The sequence below is a fragment of the Asterias amurensis genome, chromosome 17, assembly GCF_032118995.1.
Source record: "Asterias amurensis chromosome 17, ASM3211899v1".
Classification (NCBI taxonomy): domain Eukaryota; kingdom Metazoa; phylum Echinodermata; class Asteroidea; order Forcipulatida; family Asteriidae; genus Asterias; species Asterias amurensis.
Genome location: NC_092664.1, coordinates 15,272,816 through 15,297,064, shown reverse-complemented (window position 1 = coordinate 15,297,064; position 24,249 = coordinate 15,272,816). Strand labels below are relative to the sequence as shown.

Sequence of the window (24,249 nt, the reverse complement as noted above, 5' to 3'; positions counted from 1 at the left end):
AGATTTACACATCATATGGTGCTACCGCAAACCTCGCAGACGATGCAAAGTTTCACATCCTACTTGGCAAAGATCGGAATGCATGGCCCTATCGTAAGTACTGGACTTGCAGCCCTCACTCCTTCTGAATCCTTCATTAATTTGGTAAAGACTCGAGCCAGGGATTTGACAATGATTTGGTAAGTGTAGTGTAGTCACTTTAAGTCGTGTCTGCCACTTTAAGACTTGCGCACTCCCTATTTCTTTCATGTCTGCCACTTTAAGACTTGCGCACATGCTACTCAGTTGTTACAACTAAATCGCGTCTGCCACTCTAAGATTTGCACATATGGTACTCAGTTGTTGTAACCACATGTAAGTGGAGTTTGCCACTTTAAGACTTGCGCACTCCGTTGTTGTTACTAAGTCGCGTCTGCCACTTTAAGGATTGCGCAAGCGCTACTCAGTTGTTGTAACTTGTAACCAGTTTGGAGCAAAGAAGAAACGTACTATGATGCATGCGATGTCATTATTTAGGGATAGACCATTACAGTAACCAATCAGCCAACAAAGGTGCCTGTATTAGACAAGGTATTACTGACAGTTTCACTAAAAAAATACACAAACTTTTCTAAGAAAAGTAATAAAGAAACCAAAGACTAGGAGGTCTTAAACATGTTACTTTATTTCAAGCAAGGTTTTGTCTCTGTGTGCTTTTGTTTTAGCATGCAGGTCTCCTTTTCAAAAGTGTTATGAAGACTGTAGATGTGAAAGGAAATTATCCAATAAATACCTATTATTTAAAACACAGATTTTGTTACTATCTTGAGAAACATGATTGTTCACACATACTGCGAGAAGCAAGCTATGATGAAATCGCTTGATCATCAAAAGAAGCACAATAACATATCAATGTATCATAAACAAAACTTCAATAATTATAGTGCATCACACACAGGCATGTACCTGCAACCATAGAATCGAATTCTGCTGTGGGAAGCAGTGTAGCACCCTAACTATGGCTCCTGCTCTTGCTCTGGGCTCCCTGTGAAATTCACCCTGTTCCAAGCTAAAGCAAGAGCCTTAGCTGGAGCCAGAGCCCAACCAAAGTTGAAGCCAGAGCCAAAGCCAGAGCCGAACCCAAGCCAGAGCCAAGCCTGACCCCCAAATCAGAGCCCAATCAGAGTCCAAGCCAAAGGCCAAGCCGAACCCAAGCCAGAGCCTGAGCTCAAACCAGAGCCAAGCCCGACCAAAATCGGAGCCCAATCAGATTCCAAGCCCAAGCCAAAGCCAGAGCCCGACCCGAAACCAGAGCCCAGCCCAGAGTCGAAGCCCAAGCCAGAGCCCAAGCCAGAGCCAGAGCCAGAGCCAGAGCCCAAACCAGAGCCAAAGCTGGAGCCAGAATCCAAGTTTGAGCCGGAGCCGGAGTCCAAGCCGGAGCCAGTGCAGAAGCCAGAGCCCAAGCTTAGCTGGAGCCAGAGCCCAAACCAGAGCACAAGCAGAAGCCAGAACCCAAGCCAGAACATAAGCCAGAGCATAAGCCAGAGCATAAGCCAGAACCCAAGCCAGAGCATAAGCCAGAACCCAAGCCAGAGCATAAGCCAGAGCCCAAGCCAGAGCATAAGCCAGAGCATAAGCCAGAGCATAAGCTAGGGCCCAAGCATGATTTCAAGCCAGAGTCCAAGCTGGAGTCTGACCCAGAGCCCAGGCTGAAACCAGAGCCTAAGCCTAAGCCAGAGCCCAAGCCAGAGCCTAGGTTTGGGAAAAGCCCCTAGTGACGAACATTGAATGGCAAACTGGTGCAAGTAGTACAGCGATATTAGTAAAATAGGCCTACATGTGTGCAAACAACATTTTGTTATTACACTGTCGCATGTTGTATACCATGTGCCCTTCATGCACTTTGCATAATGCGCCATCCTTATACATCCTACAGATAACTCAGTAGGCTACGTCATGTGCTTATAGGCCGTGTCCGAATTGGCAACTTCGGCTACAGCTACGCCTAGGGCGCACGCGTCTGCTATTCTTCAACACTGACAGACGCGCTGATCTAGCCGTAGCTGTAGCCAAAGTCGCAAATTCGGACACTACCTTACATTTTAATGCATTGCGCATCACCCATTACACAAACAGCATGTACACAAACATTTCTTCAAGAGTGCTTGAAGAAGCCAATAGACGAAGCCCTATACTTATTAAGTAGAAAAGCGCATAGATATAGCCCCATAAGAACACAGTATTATCATTTCTATAACGCCTACATTTTAATACCCTTAGATTGGTCACTGCTTTTCTGTACATTTGTTGTATTATAAATTGCTATTTGAATTAGATTTTTTTTTTGTATCCCGGTGAAGTGCCTTGAGTCTCTTTTTAATCAGCCTTTGACGCTTTGTAAGATTCAGTCATTTTTTTAAAACTAATTATTAACAACCATTTACAAACATTAATGCCAACACGAATGCAAACAAAATCAAGGTGCTATCAGACCATGAACTGTGTGTAGAAATAAAATGTCACAATTAGCCGAAACAGCGCCCTCAATGAAGTCAAAGGAAGACCTCTCATTGGCTGAGAGCAGAGCCGTATATGGGGAGAGTAATGACAACTTGCGATTAGAAGCAATTTTTTGCCAGACTAGTCTGCCTGTTGGATTGTGCTTCATTTGGAGACTAAATGGCATCAAGCAACCATGTGACCAAAGTAAACTGGTCCCTATTTGTCGCAATTCTCTAAAAAACACAGCCGAGAGTTGTGAGTGGCACCGCGCACAACGCACGTGCAGTTCCATTGTTTGACCTTAGCAAAGGTGGACCAAGCAAGGCAGTCTCTATTCACTTAAAAAGAGTACATGCAAAAAGTGAAGGGCGTCTTCTGTGAATTTGCAATGTAACATTCTACCTTTTATGATTCCAGGGGTCGATTTCACAAAGAGTTAAGACTAGTCTCATATCAAGTTACTCATCCTAACTTGATAGGACTTGCAATACATTTTATACATCTCCTAGGACTAGTCCCTACTCTTTGTGAAATCAACCACTGGGCCCAATTTCATGAAACTGTTCAGCAGAAAATACTGCTTAGGAATATTCTTTGCTTAACAAAAACTGAATGGGACACCAGTTGCATCTATGTAAACCTCATTGAACTTTGGCTGGTAACCAGTTACTGTTGAGCAACACTTTTCTGTGCTTGGCAAGTTTTTTATGCAAAAGTTAGGTAATGGCCTGACATTTCAACCCTAGCAGAGTCTTTCTCGAAGGCTAAATATGCCTTTGAGAAAGACTCTGCTAGGGTCGAAACATGCATTAACTATTTGTTTGCATTAATACCACTGGTCCATTTGGTTGGTAAGTTATTCGCAACAGCTAATTCTATTTTTTTGTATGCTTACAACCTTTATGAAATTGGGTCCTTGATCTTGATGTTACGCGATTCATGTTGAAAATTTAAACTGAACCAACAGGGCCCAATTTCACGGCTCTGCTTACCGCCGAATTCTGCGCTTACGATCATGATTCCCCACTTATGTGAAAGCGCCGAAATTCTGCGCTAGCCTTGTAAGCGTAGAATGCCTAGTGACGTGGAGTACGCACGCACAGAAGCCAAAAGTTACCGCTAACCCTTGAAATATGCTTGCTGTAAGCAAGCACAGAATTCCCTGCTATCATAAGCGCCGATTCTGTTCTTACAGTTAGCAGAGCCATGAAATTGGGCCAATATAATTCCAGTAAAATCACTCTGGTACATATATTAACTTAAAAAATTAATAATAAGATTAACTAATAAGAGAGAAGAGATTTTGCCTTTAAAAATAAAAACAAATAAATACAACAGGTTAAACAAAATCAAAAATACATCTACTGTATGTATCTACATTATCAGACAAGAGCGAAAAAAGAGACTAAAATAATGCTCTATATTTAATAGTTATCTAAATTGAGACACAATTTTTACACATCGTCGAGGACAAACAAAAAAGGAGGCTTCATCATTTTGACTTTGATAAATTTAAACATGATGAAAGAGGAATTTCATATTTCTTGTTGACTACAAAATAAAGAGCTGGTAATTACCGGGGGAAAATTCCAAAAAAAAATTAATATAAAAATACATAAAGATTTTAATCTCTATTCCTCACTGATTATAAATTCACTACCAGTACCAGCTTTCCACAGAAATATTTACAATCTGATGTTTGAAATCAGTCAAAGTTGAGGAAATCGCAATTGAAGACTTGACAACAAACATTATGTAATAAAGAACATACTCATTTTGGGAGGCCAGTTCGAACACATGAGGACCAGTCAAAATTCATTCAGAGTGATCCAGCTGCCTAGCTCGGTTTTAAAAAAGATCCCTATTTAAATATGAATTCAGTTAGTAATTGTCAGTCCAGCTTTCTTTGGTCCTCTTTATTGTTAAATTTAATTTTTCACTGTTTCTATTTTTTATTGATTTATTTCTTTTGTTTATATCTGAGGAATGGGTGTTTTTTTTTTAAACTGAGGGGTGGGTGGTTTTTAACTGTGGGGTGGGTATTAGGGGACATTCTTTGTGACAGGACATCTTTGTAGAGGTGCTGGTCACCTGTTCCTCCTTGCCACCCACTGGCTTGGTATTTTAATCTATTTTGTTTCTTTGTATCGTTATTTATCTAGTTATTTATTTTGATGCCAGTGTAAAGCGTAATCAAACTAAGAACAGGTACAGATGCCGACACGACGGAACAGTAAACTGACATATTTCTTGATCCTTAAAAAAATTGTGGGCAAACCCTGCCTAAATTAATGCATACAAACTATTACAAACTAAACCAAGAACCACAGCTGCATCTTTAAACAACTATCAACTCAGTTAACATTAACTCATAAAACTATCTTAAAATCAGACATGTTTTAAAGTATAAAATAAAAAATAAAAAAATTATGCAGGAAATAAAACTTACCAAAGAAACCGCCCCCCCCAGGCATAATACTTATAGGTGGCAATTGCAGTTATTGCCTCCATTGCCCCCCATGTAATTGCCTGTGTGCCCTTGAAAAGTTCCAATATAAGTTTACAATTTCCTCCAAGAGGTCCAATTACAAGGAGAAAAGGCTGCGGTGCCCTTAATCTTTCAAAAACTGGGCATCAGGCCTGCCACAACTTGTGACCTACAATGTAGTAACAATACATCATTCATGCCAAAAAAGGTGGCTGAAATACACCAACAGTTTGGCACAAGTTTGGAGTCAAAAAAACAATATTGTAGAAAAAAGGCGTATTTCTGTGAGATCATCAATGAAGGTCAACACACCCCCCCCCTTAAAAACTAAATAAAAACTAAAAAAAAAACAACAATAAAATAACAAAAATGAAAAATTAAAAAAGATTAATAATCCATGCTGCCAATATCGCTAAATTGAGCCTCTACAGTTTAGAAAAATAACTCTGCCTACCTGATGCAACAAAAGGAAAACAAAATAAAAATGGGTTTGTTTCATCTGCGTGAGCCACTGACCATGTCTATAACTAAATCAGACGCGGCCCACAACTCCCACTTCTGTTTCCCAGATTCTTCATAATGCTGACCAAACAATAAACACATACAGAGGACATTTTATCCAGACACTTATAAAACTTTCACATGTGGCGTGTCATGGCCGAGCGGTTAAGAGCCTTCAGGCCTTGTGTGTCTGGCGACTTGCATAAAAAAAAAAATAATAATAATAATAATAAAAAAATAAAAAAATGAAAGCTCAATACATGTACTTATACATGTACGAGTGATGTACGAGTGATGTACATGTTTGTACTTCAAACAAAGTACACAACTCACAGCATAATCCCATAAGAAAATATCTACATATGTGTACCACCACAAGAAACTGCCACCATCTTTTGTTTGAAGTTTTTGATCTTGTTGCAGCCTGTTATAACAAATCTGAAAACTTCCAATTCAATCTAAACCTTTAGCAGATCCATAATATAACTCTAAACAATAAACCTACATGTACCTTGAGGAATCCATAAGATTTTATCGGTAAATCTCAGTCTTCAAAAAGCAATGGATTCCCCCCCGATTCAGATCAGTTACGCCAATAATTGCAAATCATGGTCGCTTCACCTATGGAGTACTGAATCCATCTTAATAAAGGCAAAACCAATATTTTAAACAGCTTTTTTTATATTATTATCAGTTAATAAGTAAGGATTAATATCAGCTGGATTTACGTTCCCTTTTCCCACGGACGGAAGACACACCACATGAGTCGTCCGTAGACACAGAGTCCTAATCCATCTTAAGATTTCTGTAGATGTAGCGAATGAATTTCAGCGACGCGAAAAAAGACACCGTGCCAAGCATGAGGAAGAACACGTAGCACGCGAGAAACGTGAAGCCGAAAAACTCCACAGTCTGCAGAATGCCGGTCATGCTGGAGCGCTTCACAAAGTAGAAAATTGCGTAGATAAAGACAAATAAGCCCGTCGATCTACGGAATGGGAATAAAAACCAACAATATAGATGGAAACGGGTTAGTGATGAAGTCGTGGATGATGTATTAGTTGAACAAAAAATTAACAATGTTTTTAACCCCCCCCCCCCCCCCCCCCACTTTAGCGAGTTGACCAACAAATGTTCAAAAACCTTAAATCACATGCGTTTTGTTTGGACATTCGTTTACTCAGTGTGTAGTATGCATTGACCACATGATATGCCTGCAGGCTGGCATGTTTTAGTGCATCAATTATTCAAAGACAATGAGACAAACATCAACTGGTCAAACAGCGAGAGGGTTAACATGAAGACGAGCAGAGTATACTGTTTGAAACGTCGTGACCAAACCTGCTCTTTTCAGAGCCAACACTCACACAAAAGAGATTAACACATGGTTGTACCCGCAAGTTTACTATTTATGTAAAGTTTCTTATTATTTCTCAACACCACGCAAAGCTTCAAACAATACTCAAGGTTGGCTATGTTTCGTACATAAATTGTTCAAAGACCATGTGGAGAGTATTGACTGGTCAAACAGTGGGAGGGTTCAGATGAGCAAAGGTACTTTTTGAGATAATGTTGTTTTTGCTGATATGATGAATTCTTTCTTAAAGAGGTCAACACTATCCTCCAAATTCCAGAGGGTAGCTTAAACAACTTCTTGATGAAAAAAGGGGGGGGGGAAGACAAACAAAAAACTCACCCAGCACTGAAGATAGATCGCCACCACCACCGATAGTCCTCATTGGACAACTGGAAGTATGTGAGGGCGACAGAGATGCACGCCGTCACACTGAGTAGGATGCCGAACACTACAAAGAGGATACCGTAGAGCGTGTACATCTCACGTCCCAGATGGTGGCAAAGATGTAGTAGAGCTCCACCGAGATGGCACTGTGATAGGACCAGAGAGTAATTATTGATATGGTTTTACCCTTAAACCGATATGTGTGTGAGCACTGTATAATTATACAGTTATTTTTTTAACTTTTATGCTCTCCTGGGCACCCCACTGTTGTTTTACTTTGTTTTCTTAAATATTTTTAATGTATGTTTATGTGCTTGTAAATGTGATTGCCCGAATAAATATTATAAAATATTATTATAATCATTTATTTCTTTGTGTCCTTTGTGGTTGAGAAAATTACAATCCATTTTGTTAAGTGTTCTCATACCCTCACAATGACCCCTGTATGTGTTGATCATAGAGTTATATATAAGAACTAGAGGGCGCACTGATGATGCTGCTTGAACAAACGCGACGGGACTGCAAGGAGACAAGCGCCATTCCAAACGCGCGTTGAATATGAAGTACACGCTGGAGTTTGTTTTTAATGAAAGCTACGCAATGCTTTTTTGTCAACTTACAAAATGGGCGCACACACACAGGCTGTGCGATTCTGTTTTGTTAACTGGCCAGTGCGCCCTCTAGTTCTTATATATAACTCTATGGTGTTGATTTACTACAAGTGTTTGAAAATCATGCTGTGTTGGGTCCGTTTGTAGCACGTTCATCCCATTCAAAGACAGACCCTCCTCATTACGGGAATTTAACTGACTAGGGTCACATTACAGACATTGTTCGACCAAAGTTATCCGTTCTTTTAGAAAAAGCCAGACCAAACTGTTCTGCGATTTTTTCTTTAAGACGGGTTGGGATGTTTTGAGAACTAGTTTAGGCAATATTTGAGTGACCCAGCCTTTAGATAGATCTGTGGGGTTTTAAATCAGCCGTGGCATGGTTGGCTTGTGCGTAAAGCGCTCACTTCTCACCAAGGTGACCCCGATTCGATACACTTTCCATATCTGGCTGTGCTCCATGGTCCTAATGGGTTGATGTGGCTGGCAGCCAAAGGCGCCCTTGCATGCCAACTTCTCAAACACGTTGTAGTCGCGTTTTGTCGCAATTCAGCTCTTAGCTGCGAGTAAGGAGGATTAGCCCCCAAATTATTTAGGCCAGTGCGCCCTCTAGTTCTTATATATAACTCTATGGTGTTGATTTACTACCAGTGTTTGAAAATCATATGTGTCGGGTCCGTTTGTAGCACGTTTGTAGCATATCTGGCTGTGCTCCATGGTCCTAATGGGTTGATGTGGCTGGCAGCCAAAGGCGCCCTTGCATGCCAACTTCTCAAACACGTTGTAGTCGCGTTTTGTCGCAATTCAGCTCTTAGCTGCGAGTAAGGAGGATTAGCCCCCAAATTATTACTACTACTATTGGTTAAGCAGTTTTATAAAATTCAGCCCTAGGGGCTTTTGAATCTTACCTGAAGGGAAGGAAGCCTCCCACCATGCAGTGAATGAAGCCAGAGCGGAACCAAGGAACTGATGGGATCTCTCTGGAGATATTCTTGGTCCTGCAGGGGGCGTCAAAAGAATCGGACATGTTTTTGCCCATAATGCCGCCGATCACCGTCAAAGGGTATCCAACTACAGATGAAAACAACAGATGGAAAATTTGGGTCATAACCTTTCTCCTTTGTCTAGTCATTTTTTTGTTTTTTTACATTTAAGCTAATCTCAAAAGCTTGAATTAGACAGTTGGAAAACTATTTTCACTCCTTCCTCTGTGCTATTATTTTGCTAAGCAAGTAATATTTTGTATTTGCTACATGTATATCTTGAGAAGAGTAGTATGAAATAAATGTTGTGCAGAAGGCCTCAGCGATGACAGACCAAACGAGGCTACTCTACTCGCAGCAGAACCAAAAGCCCTCCCAAGTGAAGGGCTCGCAATCGAAGCGCTTCCCCTAGTACAGCACCAAGACGAGAGAAGAATAGGAGACTTTCTGAGACGATATGAGGCAGCAGACTTACCAGGTAAAGCCATTGTTCTCAGAACTATGCGCATGTTCAGAACTACGTAAACAATGGGGATTTACCTGGTAAGTCTGCTGCCACCTAGTGTTGTAAAGTCTCCCATTGAACTGCAATAGAACTTGAAATAGAACTATCTAAAGACGGACTGATACTTACTGAGTATCCAGATACACATGAGTAGGAGAATGGTAGTGAAGGGAAGGGCCTGGGTGGACTCGTTGTACCAAGCCACTGAGTTCACCACGCTCCACACCAAAAAGAACGGCACTGTAAGAAAATAATAGTAATAATAATAATAATGGATTTATAGAGAGCCTTAAATGTATGTACTGTAGGCCTCAAAGCATTACATTATGTAATTACATGTACTGAGTGAGTTTCCCACTCTTGTAAACAAAATCTTATTTCATTCATTCATTTCTTTATTAATTAATTTATAACCTTATTATTTGAAAACTGCTACCTCTAAAACTGCCCTGTTTTTAAAGTCAAAGCGCTTCACAGTAAGTGAAAGTATAATGTAATTACTGAGTGAGTTTCCCACTCTTGTAAAAAATCTTATTTCATTCATTTATTTATTAATTTATAACATTATTATTTGAAAACCGCTACCTTTAAAACTGCCCTGTTTTTTTTTTAGGTCAAAGCGCTTAACAGTAAGTGAAAGTAAAATTTATAATATAGACAATTATTGAGTAAGTTTCTCACTCTTGAGAAAATCGTATTTCATTAATTTTATTAAATTTATAACCTTGTTTTGAAAACTGCCTTCTTAAAAACTGCCCTATTTTTAAGTTTCAGAAAAGTGTTTACAAGTACATGTATTCCTAAGGATATAAGCATAACACCAGTAAGGCTGAAACAATAAAGATTCACAAGTTTGTACATAACTTGTTTGACATGGTATAAAGATAGTCATGGTGGAAGATTAACAATTGCTGTATAAGAACATACACAAATACATGCATCAACAAAATGGAGTAACAATTCATTGTTGAAATATCAAGATATATTACAATGACAAATAATATGATAGCATTTTACAAACACAAATATGAGGAACAACTGAATGATATAAGTTTAGGCCAAGATAACATAAGTACTGCAGTGAAGACATTAACATGAAACAATGGAAATGACAAGTTGATAAATAGAAGTACATTTCATTGTAAATGGCACAAAGGCAATCCAGAGAAGACAAAAGGAAGAAATGCAAAATACAAAAAGCAAAACATGTTTTAGTAAATACAAAATTTAACAGTAAATATAGAGCAAGACAAAAGATAAAAAGCACACAAATAAACAAATTACACTTTTGCAAACTCATTCAATCAGGTACATGTAATAATAAAACAAAATCGTTTTTTATTTTATTTATACTTTGCCAATTCAAGGCAAACCTGTTCAAAGGCGCATGACAATGAACGATGAAAATATTCAACCATGAAACCATCTAGGAAGTAAACAATAAAACATAAAAATACACAGCGTTTTAAATGCAGAAAACCATAAAAGTTAGAAAAAGAGACAACCAAAATTCCAGGCTCAAAAGTGACGGAATGCAACACACATCAAAGGCGCAATGAACAATAACAAGTAAACCATGTAGGGACTGTAAAAACTCAATCCTCATACAAGGCTCTGAGGTTCAAGGTGGGATTTGAACCAGACGTCCACAGAGGTGAAAGGGGGGGAAAAAAACCAAACAGCCAACCAGGGCCCGATTTCATAGAGCTGCTAGCACAAAAATTTGTGCTTAAACATGAAATTTCTTCCTTGATAAAAACAGGTTTACCAACCAAATTTTCATGTGATTTTCAGGATAAGCAAACAATAGCTGAATACCAGTAATAAGCACTAAGCAGCAAATGGAAATTTGGCTGGTAATCCTGTTTTTATCGGAGAAGAAGTTTCATGCTTAGCAAATTTGTGTGCTAAGCAGCGCTATGAAATTGGGCCCTGATGCTTAAGTCAAAAACAATATCCCCCAAGTCCTAAGACTCGCCCAGAATCCTATGAGTGCTGGCGGATCATTTCTTGGGGGCGTTTTGGCAGTCATAACCGATAACTGTTTCAGTTGAATTGCCCATTGGTTAATCACTGACCAATGACACCAAAATAGTTATTGGCTACGACCGCCTAAACCCCGGGTCAAGGGCATTGGGAAATGCATTTGGGCTGTTATAATTTGAATGAACTACTTTTATTTTACCTGAAAACATGCACGACGTCAGGATAATGTTCCAGACCCAATTCTCTCCTCCTAGTTTCTTGTAGAAACTACTGGACACGTATCCCGACACACCTGTAGAGACAAGCAGAAATCGAATGATTGATTATCAATTAAAGGCGGTATTTCAAACTTTGAATAAGGGAATCAATGTGTGGTGAAGAGGTTTTCAACTAGTGCTTTAATCCCAACGAGGCCTGGTTCTTGATTATTTTACCGAGACGAAGACGAGGTAAATTATCAAGAACCAGGCCTCGGCAGGTTTAAACCACTAGTTGAAAACCGATTCAATAAATTTTTATTCCCATTCATAAATACCTTTTCGGTGTTCGGTATAACAAAATCAACACTTTTTGGTAAAAAGTAAAATAAACGCAAAAATTATAATTGTTCAATGATTTCTTTCAACACAACATCCCTCCAGCTATGAAATGGTAAGGCCCTCGGCCCGATGGGGTAACCAACTCCTTGTAAGGAAATGCTGTGCGCGTCGTGCATATCGCATGATGTGGCACAACTGTCCCGGCCGTTGCTCTCAACCAATAGGAATGAAGAAACTGTCTTATAAGAACAGGTGCAAGCTCGCGTGTCACGCTCATGTTTTCAACACTTTTTACTGGTCATTAACAAAGGTTTATACACATCCACGTGACGCGCTCTCCACCAATAGGAATAGCAAAACTGTCTGAGGTATTTATGAATGATGGATAAAGTTTACATGCAAGACCGAATTACTTGGAAAAACCATACTCAAGCTGCCTGTGGGCGACCAAGTGAGTGGGCGAGTGAGAAATACTTACATGAGGTGAGAGCATAGAGTAAGATGGCGGCAGTATTCATGGAGCCGTGTCTGTGGACGTTGAACATACCCAGCAGGGCCATGATGATGATAGCTGTAGCTAGGGCCAGGAACTGAGAACCAACACCTGCAATGGTAAAACCATCAATTCACTTTCATTCAATTTGCTGAAAACATTAATTCCATTTCACAAATGTAGTATTTTGCCAGCCATGAAAAGCCCTTGACTGTGGTTACACAGCGCCACTCTTTTTGCTACAGTAATGGTTTGTGCTTGCGTGAAAACTTAATCACACGCCAGAATGTGTCCAGACAAAATTAACCTCTGTGGTAATCTACAATCTCAGGTTATCAGGTTTTTCATTTATCGGTTTTTTTTAGGTTAAATCTTATTTGTGTAGTAACTTTTGGCCAACTTTGGATTTCACAAAGAGTTAAGACTAGTCTTATCCAGCGTTAGACGAGTTACTCGTCCTAACTTAGGACTAGCCATACATTTTAATCTCCTAGGACACTTTTTTTGAAATCGACCCCAGGTCTATTGACAGACAGACAGCAATCTTACCAAGCATGGAGCATAGCAGACTTCTCTGTGGTGGGAAGCGGAAGACGTCGGTGTGGACAATCTTCCAGCCGTTCTCCTCTTGGTCCAATTCATCGGACTCCTCATCGTCCAGATTGTAACGGGCAAAGTCATTCTTCAGAATGCGCATCTACGTTGAAAAAAAAAAAAAATTAAACCTCTGGAAGTTCAGCTCACAGAAACTCCCAAAGATAAACCCTCTCAGTATTTTAAAGGAGCAAAACAAACTTGCAACTCACTGAAAGTCAAACCCTAGAGGTAAAACATTGAGGGACTCGAACCCACACTCTACTGATCAGAAACACCAGAGCTTGAGTCTGGTTGTCTTAGCCACTTGAATGATGTTGATTAAACCAAAAAAGAATCAAGTTCAGCGCAGTTCAAACTTCCTGCGAATGCGATGCAAATGTTGACGTCACAAATTCGCAACAAACAACCCTCGAAAAGTTCAGCTGTGCTAAACTTCTAAGAAACATTTTCAGCGAAAACAAGAGACGGACGCCAGAATCCAGTGAACGATTTCCCCTGTATCGCATCGCAATTTGCGATGCAATTTGGATGATTTGCTATGCAATTTTAAAAAGTGCATCGCAAATTTTGCGATCCAATTTGCGATGCATATTTTGCAACATTTATGCTTGATACAAAAATATTGATTTTTTATTTTAAACCATTCATATTTAATCAATTTTCCCGCAAGAAAACGATGCTAAATTAATAAGAAATCACCGCCGACGATTAACGTTATTTTCCGTGATACTTTTACCCAGTGCTCTGGCAGTAGGGCAAAATTGACCAATGAAAACATTCGTTACGCGCTATATGGAAATTCAACAGCCAATAGCAAATGATTCCTGCTAATATTAATAATGTGCTCGGCACAAAATAATACTTTAGCGACAATCGCAGTACTTAACCCTCCCTCTCCAACTGAATATCATCGGTTCAAAAACGATATTTATACATTGTACATGTAGTTCATGTTGTTCCATTTATTATAAAATTGGTTTTAAAGTTGTCTCCTAATTTTGCACACATTTATTATTCTTAGTATATACTATCCTATTTATTATTATGAAAATTCTTGGTTGTCTGTATCCAAAGATCCTTTCAGTTTCAAAGTTTCAAACTTGTGTCTGCCAACTTGTGTCCTCGTTGATTTTCATTTAATATTGTGATTTGTTTGCGTTAATTAAATTTCGCCCTAAGACTTTAACCCGTTGCGCAAATATACATATCTGCAATTTAAGCATATTTGTTAATTTGCTATGCAAAATTTATGGACTGCTATGCAAAAATTTGAGTTTGCTATACAAAAATAAAATTTGCATAGCAATTTTGCTATGCAAAAATTTTGGACGAAATCGTTCCCTGGAATCGCTTTGCACAAAGCATTCACAGAAAGTATGAACCAGGCTTCAAACAAAGGTGATGAGATTGAACTGTAGTCGAGTGTCTTGACTACTAACAAACACAAGAGTCTGGTGAACTGGGCCCAATTTCATAGATCTGCTAAGCACTAAAATTTGCTTCTAGCATGAAATGTTTGCCTTGATAAAAACAGGATTACCAACCAAATTTCAACGTGATTTCCAGGATAAGCAAACAACAGCTGAATACCAGTAACAAGCAATATGCAATAAATGGAAATTTGGTTGGTAATGCTGTTTTTATTAGGGTAGAAATTTCATGCTTAGCAAATTTGTTTGCTTAGCAGATCTATAGAATTGGGCCATGGATAGCTTGGCACAACATGCTGATTATAATTAAAGAGTTTGTTTGTACTAACCAGGATGATAAGGACAAAACCAAGTAGCAGGAACACAAGCACCATGGAGTTGATGATCGACAACCAGTGAACCTAGAAATTAAAATGTAACAACGAACATAATAAAACTCATTGCTTAGAAACTGTAAATTATTATTCAGGTTGTAAAATCATGGAGGGTTGCACATTCAAATTTTATCATTAAACCAGGTAAGATTAATGTAAATCTGTGGCCCCTATGATGAAAGACAAGTGCTGGTTCACAATTTTTGCATATTTTTAATATAAATTATTCTTCATGCTTGTATCTTGTTGTATATACATGTACATGGCCTGTGTGGGTATCCTTGTGCGTTGTATCTTGTGCTATTTTTGTATTTGCCTGTTGTTACTTATTTATATTTGTAGTGCTTTTTAAAGGTAGTGGACACTATTGGTAGTTGTCAAAGACTAGCCTTCACAGTTGGTGTATCTCAACATATGCATAAAACAACAAACCTGTGAAAATTTGAGCTCAGTCGGTCATCGAAGTTGCAAAATAATAATGAGAGAAAAAAAACCTTGTCACACGAAGTTGTGTGTGTTTATATGGTTGATTTCGAGACCTCAAGTTCTAAATCCGAGGTCTAGAAATCAAATTTGTGGAAAATTACTTCTTTCTCGAAAACTATAGCACTTCAGAGGGAGCCGTTTCTCACAATGTGAATATACCATCAACCTCTCCCCATTACTCGTCACCAAGAAAGGTTTTATGCCAATAACTATTTTGAGTAATTACCAATAGTGTCCACTGCCTTTAAAACTTGTGTGAGCAACGTAATTTCTCCTTTTGGAGACCAATCAAGTTTTATTATGTCTTCTTATGTCTTTTGTGTCATATAAAAAGTGCCCAAACCCTTTCACATAAACACAAGTAATTTTAAACGGGTTTCCTCTCACCTCCAGAGTTCTTGGGAAGAAGCTGCTACTCTTCAGGATCTTGACGTTGCGTTGATCATGGGTCATCTTGGTCTCCTTCCACACTACTGAGTAAGAGAACTGAACCTCAAGGGGTGCCACAACATCGTCCAGATTCAACGGCATCCTCTCCCTGGTCGTAATATTGGAATAGATAATCTGAAAACAAAAGAAGTAGATCACAATCAATTTCACGGAATGTTTTTTATTAAGTACTTTATTTAAAGGCAGTGGACACTATTGGTAATTACTCAAAATAATTATTAGCATAAAACCTTTCTTGGTGATGAGTAATGGGGAGAGGTTGATGGTATAAAACATTGTGAGAAACGGCTCCCTCTGAAGTGCCATAGTTTTTGAGAAAGAAGTAATTTTCCACGAATTTGATTTCGAGACCTCATGTTTAGAACTTGAGGTCTCGAAATCAACCATCTAAATGCACACAACTTTGTGTGACAAGGGTGTTTTTTCTTTCATTATCTTGCAACTTCGACGACCAATTGAGCTCAAATTTTCACAGGTTTGTTATTTCATGCATATGTTGAGATACACCAAGTGAGAAGACTGGTCTTTGACACTTACCAATAGTGTCCACTGTCTTCAAAGGCAGTGGACACTATTGGTAATTACTCAAAGCTGTTGCTAGTATAAAAAATTGTGAGAAACAGCTCCCTCTGAAGTAACATACATGTAGTTTTTCGAGGAAGAAATTATTTTCCACGAATATGATTTTGAGACCTCGGACCTACCGTATGTTACAGCTCCAGGAGTGTCACTGAGTGACTGACATGTGCGCTATATAAGAAGCCACAATATTTCTATTATTATATGGAAGGCTATTATGGCTGGTAACATTAATCCAGTGTCTTTGCCAGGAATTTGGAAAGTGGGAGTGCAAACTGAAAAAGTGGGAGTGCAACCTAAAATCACTACAAACAAATAGAAACGTGTGCGTAGCACACAACACGAGCACACAGCGCCAAGTCTGTTGCATGTGAATTCGCCTATATCATACCACGCGTGCATGGAGTTCATGCTGCCTGCTGATGACGGTCGATGATGACGACTGACTGTTAAAACGAAGTCTGCGTGTCTCGCTTGCGTTGTGTAATTTGCACGTGCGTTGTGTAATGTGTGGTTTGTGCGTTGTGTTTTTTGTGGTCGCAATGTGGTCAGCGTTTTTGACGCAACTTCGAGTGATTGTATGGTTGCGTCGTTGAAATTTTGATTCAAAAAGAAGAAGGAAATCTGGTAAAACCAAATCTAATTTTACTCACTGCTGTTTTTAAACTGTTCAACAACAAAAAAATAATAAAAGAAGTTCAGTTATTTTCACTGAAATTATTAGACAGCACGGCTTCACCCAAGCCGTGCATCAAATTTTTGCCCGTGATTTCAGCCCAACTGGCCGTGCTAACATGGCGTGCACGGCTCGCTAGCTAACACGGTGCCTTAATCTGGCTGTAGAATGTTGTAATGCTTAACTCCTTTTCGTGCTCAGGCAAGTCTTGTGGTACACCAGAAAAAAAAATCCCTGGTAACCAACGAAATTGCTTGACCAAAGTGCAGACTTCCCTGCTTCCGTAAGCGTTGACTTCTGCTTTTGATAAGCAGAGACATGAAACTGGGACATGGTAGTTTAGCTGGTGAACTTATTCTGGTAAGGATAACTTTGTTATGCTTAGCTACTTTGGGGCGTAGGCAGCTCTATGTACTTATTGTAACACAACACACTTTGTCCACAGCTTTACATTAAACTTAAAGAGTTTAAAGATAACGATAGTAGAAAGCTTCCCTTAAAAAAAATTACTTCCTGAGGTGCTGTAGTTTTTGAGAGATAGGTAAAACAATGTCTATGTTTTACATAGTAAAATAAAGCGATAAAACCTTAGTAAGAAATATTTTAAGGGAAGCTCTCTACCATCATTATCTTCAATCTGTGTAAGTTAATGTAAATCTGTGGATATTGTGTTTGGTGTCCTACAAAAAGTACCAAGACCCTATAACAGTAAGTTCTGCAGACTATCTGTCTGCAGTGAATAGTTCAGTACCTGATCGCCGTTGTACTCTATATGGAAGGTATGATGATGCCACAAGAAGAGCTTGTGGGTGTGAGGGATAAAGGCACCCTCCTCAAAATGGCCGACAAATCCTCTCAGGGGAATGTCATCTGTATTCAAGACAAAAACAAGTGATTAATGTAGGTGTCAATGTGGTGTTATTCGTGGGTAGGAATGGCACGTTGGATTCGGGTTCAATTCATTAGACCGCCCACCGAATATTCAATTGGGAAAATGTCCAAGAACAAACCATCCTTAGTATTCAAAACAGAACTCAAAAATTATTATGTCATGGACGAATTTATTTCCACCTGTAACAATAAGTTGGCAAGTTTCTATCATAAAAGGGATCACTATTCTGTTCTTTTCCAAGATTAATGTTCTAAGGGTTAATTCTCTTTAAATATGCTGTGTCTTGCTTTCACTAATACTGTATGTTTGTTTTGACGATCTGATGTACTTTTTTGTGAAATATTGTGAATAAACCATTATCCCCTGGGATATAAAAAAAAAAAAAAAAAAAAAATTCAATTGGAATGTCAAAGTACTAATTATGCACATTGGATTGGACTCCACCAATCATTTTATCCGTGTATAAACAGAAAAATAATACGCTTATTTGTAACATTGAGTAATCTGGTGAGGTATGGCACAGGACCGTTTTTAAAATAGTTTGAGGTGAAAGAGTAGTCATTGACGACCCGGGTTGATCTTAGGCTCATAGAGTGGGTTGGGAACTATTACATAGTTTCAGGGGGAAATTATCTGAATCTACCGGTACCCGAATTGCAAGTTTTAATGACAAATTTGGGGCAAAGAGAGGTTTTTCTTTCATGGAGGAGTGTCAGATCTGCAAGTGGATAGGCCTTTATCATAATGAAAGTGTCGCGGCCGAGCTATTAAGAGCACCGAATTCAAACTCTGGTGTTTCTGATCAGCAGAGTGTGGGTTTGAATCCCCAGCCGTGACACTTGTGTCCTTAAGCAAGACACTTAACCCTTTGCATGCTACCATTCATCACACACACTATTCCCTGCCCGCTGGAATCTTTTTGCACAATCATTAAAATTACACACATCTGTACTCGAAAACATTTTTCTGTGTGAAGGAACTATTTTATTGCAAAATGCAAAATAAGATAAATGTAGAGTATAATACAGACAACCAGTTAGTTCAAACAGAATTGAATTCGAGTACATATGTTATTAAGTACACACTTCCAAAGGACGGCGAAAAATGTCCCCAACACCATGGACAGTTCTACCCTGTTTCCCTTCTTGCATAGGAAAGCTGCCATCGCCATCGTCAGATTCGGCCCCATCTTCCATAGATATGTGTCCGTTATCTGGCCCAATGTCAATAGACATAACCCCACTGAAGTATTATCATCTCTATCGTCTCCCAAACATCGTTAGACTCTTATTTTCCAAAGCTAGAATCCGCGAAAATCTTCCAGAATGCTGCCTGCGGCGTTCATTGTTACTCCATTTTGTTTTACGGTGAAAACAGTCACCGAAAAACTCGGAAAATACAAGATTTTTTCATGAAAAACTGTCGCGTATTCGTTCGTAACATGTCCTCTGTGTATCGAAGTGTATAGAAAAGTACCCGGATGGATGTCAGGGGTCAAAAGAAAGGTCGATTGTGTGCAAAGAAACAGCACGTTGTGTTGGGCGCAAATATGCACCTACAGCAGTGAGGGGATAAACATTGCGGGCGCAAATTTGCGCCCGTAGCACGCAAAGGGTTAAACACGGCTTCGTCCTACGGAAGGGACGTTAAACAGTTGGTCCCATGTGTTGTGTAGGGCATGTAAGAGAACCCAGTGCACTTATCAAAAAGAGAAGGGGTTTGCCCCGGTGTTCGTGGCTGTGGCTGCTGTATGCGCCGTAGAACCTTGTTAACCCTTATAAGGTGCTAAATAATTGAGTCTCAGAATTTAACGCTGCAATAGCCTATCTTCCTGAAAGTTTGTATATACTCTCCGCCTTGATTACCTTGTTTGGTAGATACGTGCGCTATATAAGACTTTGATATATTCATCATAATGGGTCTGGGGTGATAAGATGCAGTTACATACAGTTTCTGCTCTGCTTCGTGGACATAGGAAATAAACAGTTCACCTTACCCAGAACAAACTCAAAGTAGTACAGGTCCTCTATGGCTTCCTTCAATTGGTAGATGTCTTTCTCTTTTAACGTCACGACACAAAGTTGTTTATTCATTTCATTTTCTGGTGTTAAAGAGGAGAGAAAAATCATTGGTAAAACCAATTTCTTTTTAGCAGCAAAGCTTTCCATTCTCAATAAAAAATTATGCATTATTGTTTACCATTGAGAAAGTTAGCAGAGTTGCACACAAATTACATCAAGTAAATGTTCCTAGTAATTAGATGGTCGTGGTGGGAAATTTTCCTTAAAAAGCTATGCTACGTACTTTCTGAGAAATGAGTAAAACAGTAACTTGTCCCTTTGAGTTCAAAACTTGATGCTTGGAAACGGTGAAAACATAAGTTTTTTCCCCACTACTTTCTCTGGACTTCAATGACTGATTGAGATTTAACTTTTGCAGCTTTTGTTATCTCACGTGTTGGCTTATAATATTAATTGATTAAGTTTGGATACTTGGCCCAATGTTGAAGCGCTAGTTAAAGCCATTGGACCCTTTCGGTAAACAGTATTGTCCAAGGCCCACACTTCGTGTATCACAACTTCTATATCAAATAACAAACCTGTGAAAATTTGGGCTTAATCGGTCATCAGAGTCGGGAGAAGATAACGGGAAACCCACCCTTGTATCCGCGCGTTTCGTCGTGTCATGACATGTGTTTAAAATAAATCCATAATTCTCGTTAACGAGAATTGATATTGTTTTACTGTTTTCTCAAAAAGTAAAGCATTTCATGGAATAATATTTCAAGAGAAGTATTTCACCACTACCTTCTGTAAACCCTGTAAGTTATTTGTAAATCTGTGAACTTTTTTTTTCTTCTGTACCGAAAGGGTCCAATGGCTTTAACGGCTAATGTTGTGTTTACTATGCACTTTCCCATTTCACAGCCAAGCTAACCATAAGCACATGACAGGTCACGCTAAGCTTCCTATACGTACCGTATGAAAATAAATTAGTTTACAATGCAAAATGTGTAAGCTGGCTGCCTAATTTTCTTGCGACCTGAGAAAAACTAATACGCTTAACGCTAATAAAAGTTTGTCTGCTGCAGTTAACATAAAAATTGGCTTACTGTGAAGCAGCACTAGGAAATTGGCCTCTGGAATTTAACAACACTAATAGGAGACTTTTGAGACGCTGGCGGCAGCAGACAAAGCAGTTGTTTTTTTGTGGCTCCGAGTGTGCTAGCACATGCTCAGTGTTGCGCACGCAGGTCTGAGTACGCGCACTACTGGCGAGAACTGTGAAAAAGGACCGTCCGAAAGACTCCCATTGTTGTCCATGAAGTTTTAAGAAAGTGATGTGTGTTCAACAAAAGTCACAACCAAGTCAGCTTTGTATATGGTTTTGAGAAAGACATGGACACATAACCATACCTTTAAATTTAATATCATACATTGAGATGGCCATGCGGTCTCCATCTAGAATCTCCCCCAGTGTTAGACTGCGTGTCTCCACCTGTGGATTGACAAGAAGTGAAAAGAAACGTCAAATGTGAAGTACAGAATTTGTCAGAGGAAGCACGTTGAGGATAATCATGTTGGGAAGTCATTGTGTCACAGAGCGCGTCATCAAGAGAACGGGTATAACTGGTGTTCCTGGTTTGATTGGCTTTATATTCCGCCAAAGCACCTTGTAAACGATTACGCACTCGATTGGTTGAATTGCTCCACGCAGATTACGCCCACTCTTATGCAACCAATCGAGGGCGTGCATTTTGATCATTCTCGTTTTCGTTCTCGTTATCGGGGCTTACCTTCTCTGGTCGACACACAGGGAGCTGATAATAATGGTACGTCTCATGTGGATTGAAGTACGGTCCGACTTTGTTCACAAATACTGTGACCTGTTGTCGACACAAACATAAAAATACAGTTGGCTTGAAAAATGTTCTTTGAAAATTTGACGAACTAGTTCAACAATAAGAAAAATGCAATTTTGAGTTCATCATAAATCACATTCCAAAAGGACACAGGAGGTGGAGGCCAGAGAAAACAGCATTAGAAGGTGCAAAGTGTCTTGTAAGGGGGGGGGTATTCATTAAATTTTGGTGGCGTGACCCTGTACTGAATAGGTACGAAGTGTCTTGTAAGAAGGAACAGCGTGGAAACGGTGGGTACAAAAAGCCCCCGAGGACAAGGGTTATTTTGGAGAACACTGGTCATCTGGCCCCCTAGCAAGCCCCCCCCCCAACAAAATATCAATGATTCGAACCCACAATGCACTGCACATCTGTGCACAGCAAAAAAAAACAGTTCTAGATACATGTCATGAAGAGATGCTCAAAAATCATAATTTTTTAGCCGGAAAAACTTCTGCGAGTACAATTTCATGCTTTGTGTTACATCTTAAACATATGGAGAGGCCAGTTGGCAGTTTTGAAGGTAATTAGTTGGGTATTTCCGTCATTTTGGGGCATTTTTGGTGTGACATCCATGAAAATGTTGCCTTACCTTAGACTCAGGGCGATAGTAAGACAGATCATGTCAAAATTTCGAAAAAAAGGAATACAGCACCCCAGTTACTGGGTCTACAAAAAGGATATATCTCACTGAGTGAATTAAATTTAGTATTTAATATCGGATGAAGTGGTGGGGTGTAAGGAAACTTTTCCATACTTGGTTCAGTTGCGCTAACGTAACTCTCCTCCAGGTTTATATTTTGAACCTGTCGCATCGCTTTGCAAACGCTTAATTTTTTTAGTTGGACTAAACCATTCTGTGAAAGGGGTGTTACAAGACAGTGCGTGCGCGCTGTCCGTACATTTCCCGCCATTCACTTATCATAATCATATGAAGCGAGTCTGTCAAAATGGCAGTTATGTAGAAACGCATCTGTTTGTGTGTAAAAAGTAGCTGTAAATAACTTTTCATTTGTCAACGTTAAACTTGTCCAAATCAAACAGGGATTCAGTTTTCCAGAAGAATAAAGATTAATAACTCCATAGGCCCGCCATTCACTCATCATAATCATATGAAGCGAGTCTGTCAAAATGGCAGTTAAATGTAGAAACGCATCTGTTTGTGTGTAAAAAGTAGCTGTAAATAACTTTTCATTTGTCAACGTTAACCTTGTCCAAATCAAACAAGGATTCAGTTTTCCAGAAGAATAAAGATTAATAAATCCATAGAAAAGAAAATCTTGAAAAAAGCTGCAGCAAAATTGTGAAAAATTAAGTTTACTTTTGCGTTTTCAGGACCAGATAATGTCTTGTAATGACGTGTCTAAATTTCTTACAGCCATTTTGTCGACTGCCACAAGAACTTAAGAAGTATATTTTCAAGGACAAGAGTACTGGACTTGGAGGGTGCTCCTTATTTCAAAATAATGTGAGAAACCAAAAAAGTACATGAATGAATGTCAGCTTTCCCATTTTGAAATAATTCACGTAAATAAAAACGTAATTTTTGCCCAGTTTTTCGAAAGGTAAGTTTTTGTCCTTTTTTCAAAAATATTTTCTCAAGCTGGCTAGGGGGTGAGATGACCAGCCCCCATTTTGGATAGTGACTGCAGCAACACTGTGCAAAAAACAACGAACACCACAGCCACCGTCACACGCAACGCAAGAAAAAAGTCAACACTTTCACTACAAAAAAAACATCTAACTTAAATCACAACTTCCTCATAAATTGTACACGATATACAGATAAAGCGCACTACCTTGTCTCCGTCTTTATAATGGTTGCCAGAAGCTTTGCAAACTGCAATAAGTGCAAATGCAAAGGCAAGATGAAATGCCAACTGTACCGTCGCCATCTTGATTTTTAATTAGACTGACACCCTTGTTCCCGAGTTCCAACTTCGATTATCAACCTGTGTTGTGTCACTGCGAATAGTTTTGCAAGAAGGCTCTACTACTTTGTGGGGACGAGTGCATCAAGTAAACGCCAAGTAAAGGAGTGCATCAAGTAAAGGACGAGGTTGCAATCACTCGGCTGTGCTGCGCGCACAATCTTTACAATTTAATTTGTTCAATATTTTGTCATTTTGCGCATTGTCGGCTCATCGGCTGTGTAAACTGTGACCGTGCAAAATGCAAAATGCTGCAAATTCAGGAGCCAAGTCCACTGACACGGCCTATGGCTAGAGCTTTAGACAACCGCCATGGGTGTCGATCTAATCTTAGATAAATAGAGATGACAACAAACTTGTGAACATTTTGTTTCAAAAGATGATGGCCACTTAGTTAGCCGAATCAGTTTATCACAGGCGCCCAAAATGCCGACGGCAGCCTTCAAGGAGCGTCAAATCTTTCGCTCTGACTTTTGGCATTTCTCAAAAACGCGACCGTGAAGTTCAGTTAATAATACGTAATAGAAGTATATCTAAAAAAAAGTAGACTCTTTCAGAAACGTTTCTCTAAATTAAAATCTTAGCTGCAAGCGCGCCGCTCGGCG

The 24,249-nt window shown here is 39.3% G+C and overlaps 2 protein-coding genes across 2 annotated transcripts; one reads left to right on the top strand and one right to left on the bottom strand.

Annotated features, from left to right (window-relative positions):
• Positions 1 to 1,140: 1,140 nt before the first annotated feature.
• Positions 1,141 to 3,008, top strand: LOC139950143 (uncharacterized; the record flags this gene model as incomplete). Its single annotated transcript, XM_071948770.1, has 1 exon — positions 1,141 to 3,008. A coding segment is annotated over one exon (492 nt), but the record flags the coding sequence as incomplete, so codon positions are not given.
• Positions 3,009 to 5,143: 2,135 nt separating this feature from the next.
• Positions 5,144 to 23,608, bottom strand: LOC139949698 (transmembrane 9 superfamily member 1-like). Its single transcript, XM_071948182.1, is given in 15 exon segments — positions 5,144 to 6,458; positions 7,167 to 7,314; positions 7,317 to 7,357; positions 8,731 to 8,893; positions 9,440 to 9,550; positions 11,496 to 11,588; positions 12,314 to 12,439; positions 12,878 to 13,025; positions 14,685 to 14,756; positions 15,603 to 15,779; positions 17,672 to 17,790; positions 19,809 to 19,913; positions 21,229 to 21,310; positions 21,609 to 21,698; positions 23,513 to 23,608. Coding segments are annotated over 15 exon segments (1,773 nt in total). The 3' UTR covers positions 5,144 to 6,256.
• Between the last annotated feature and the right edge of the window lie 641 nt (positions 23,609 to 24,249).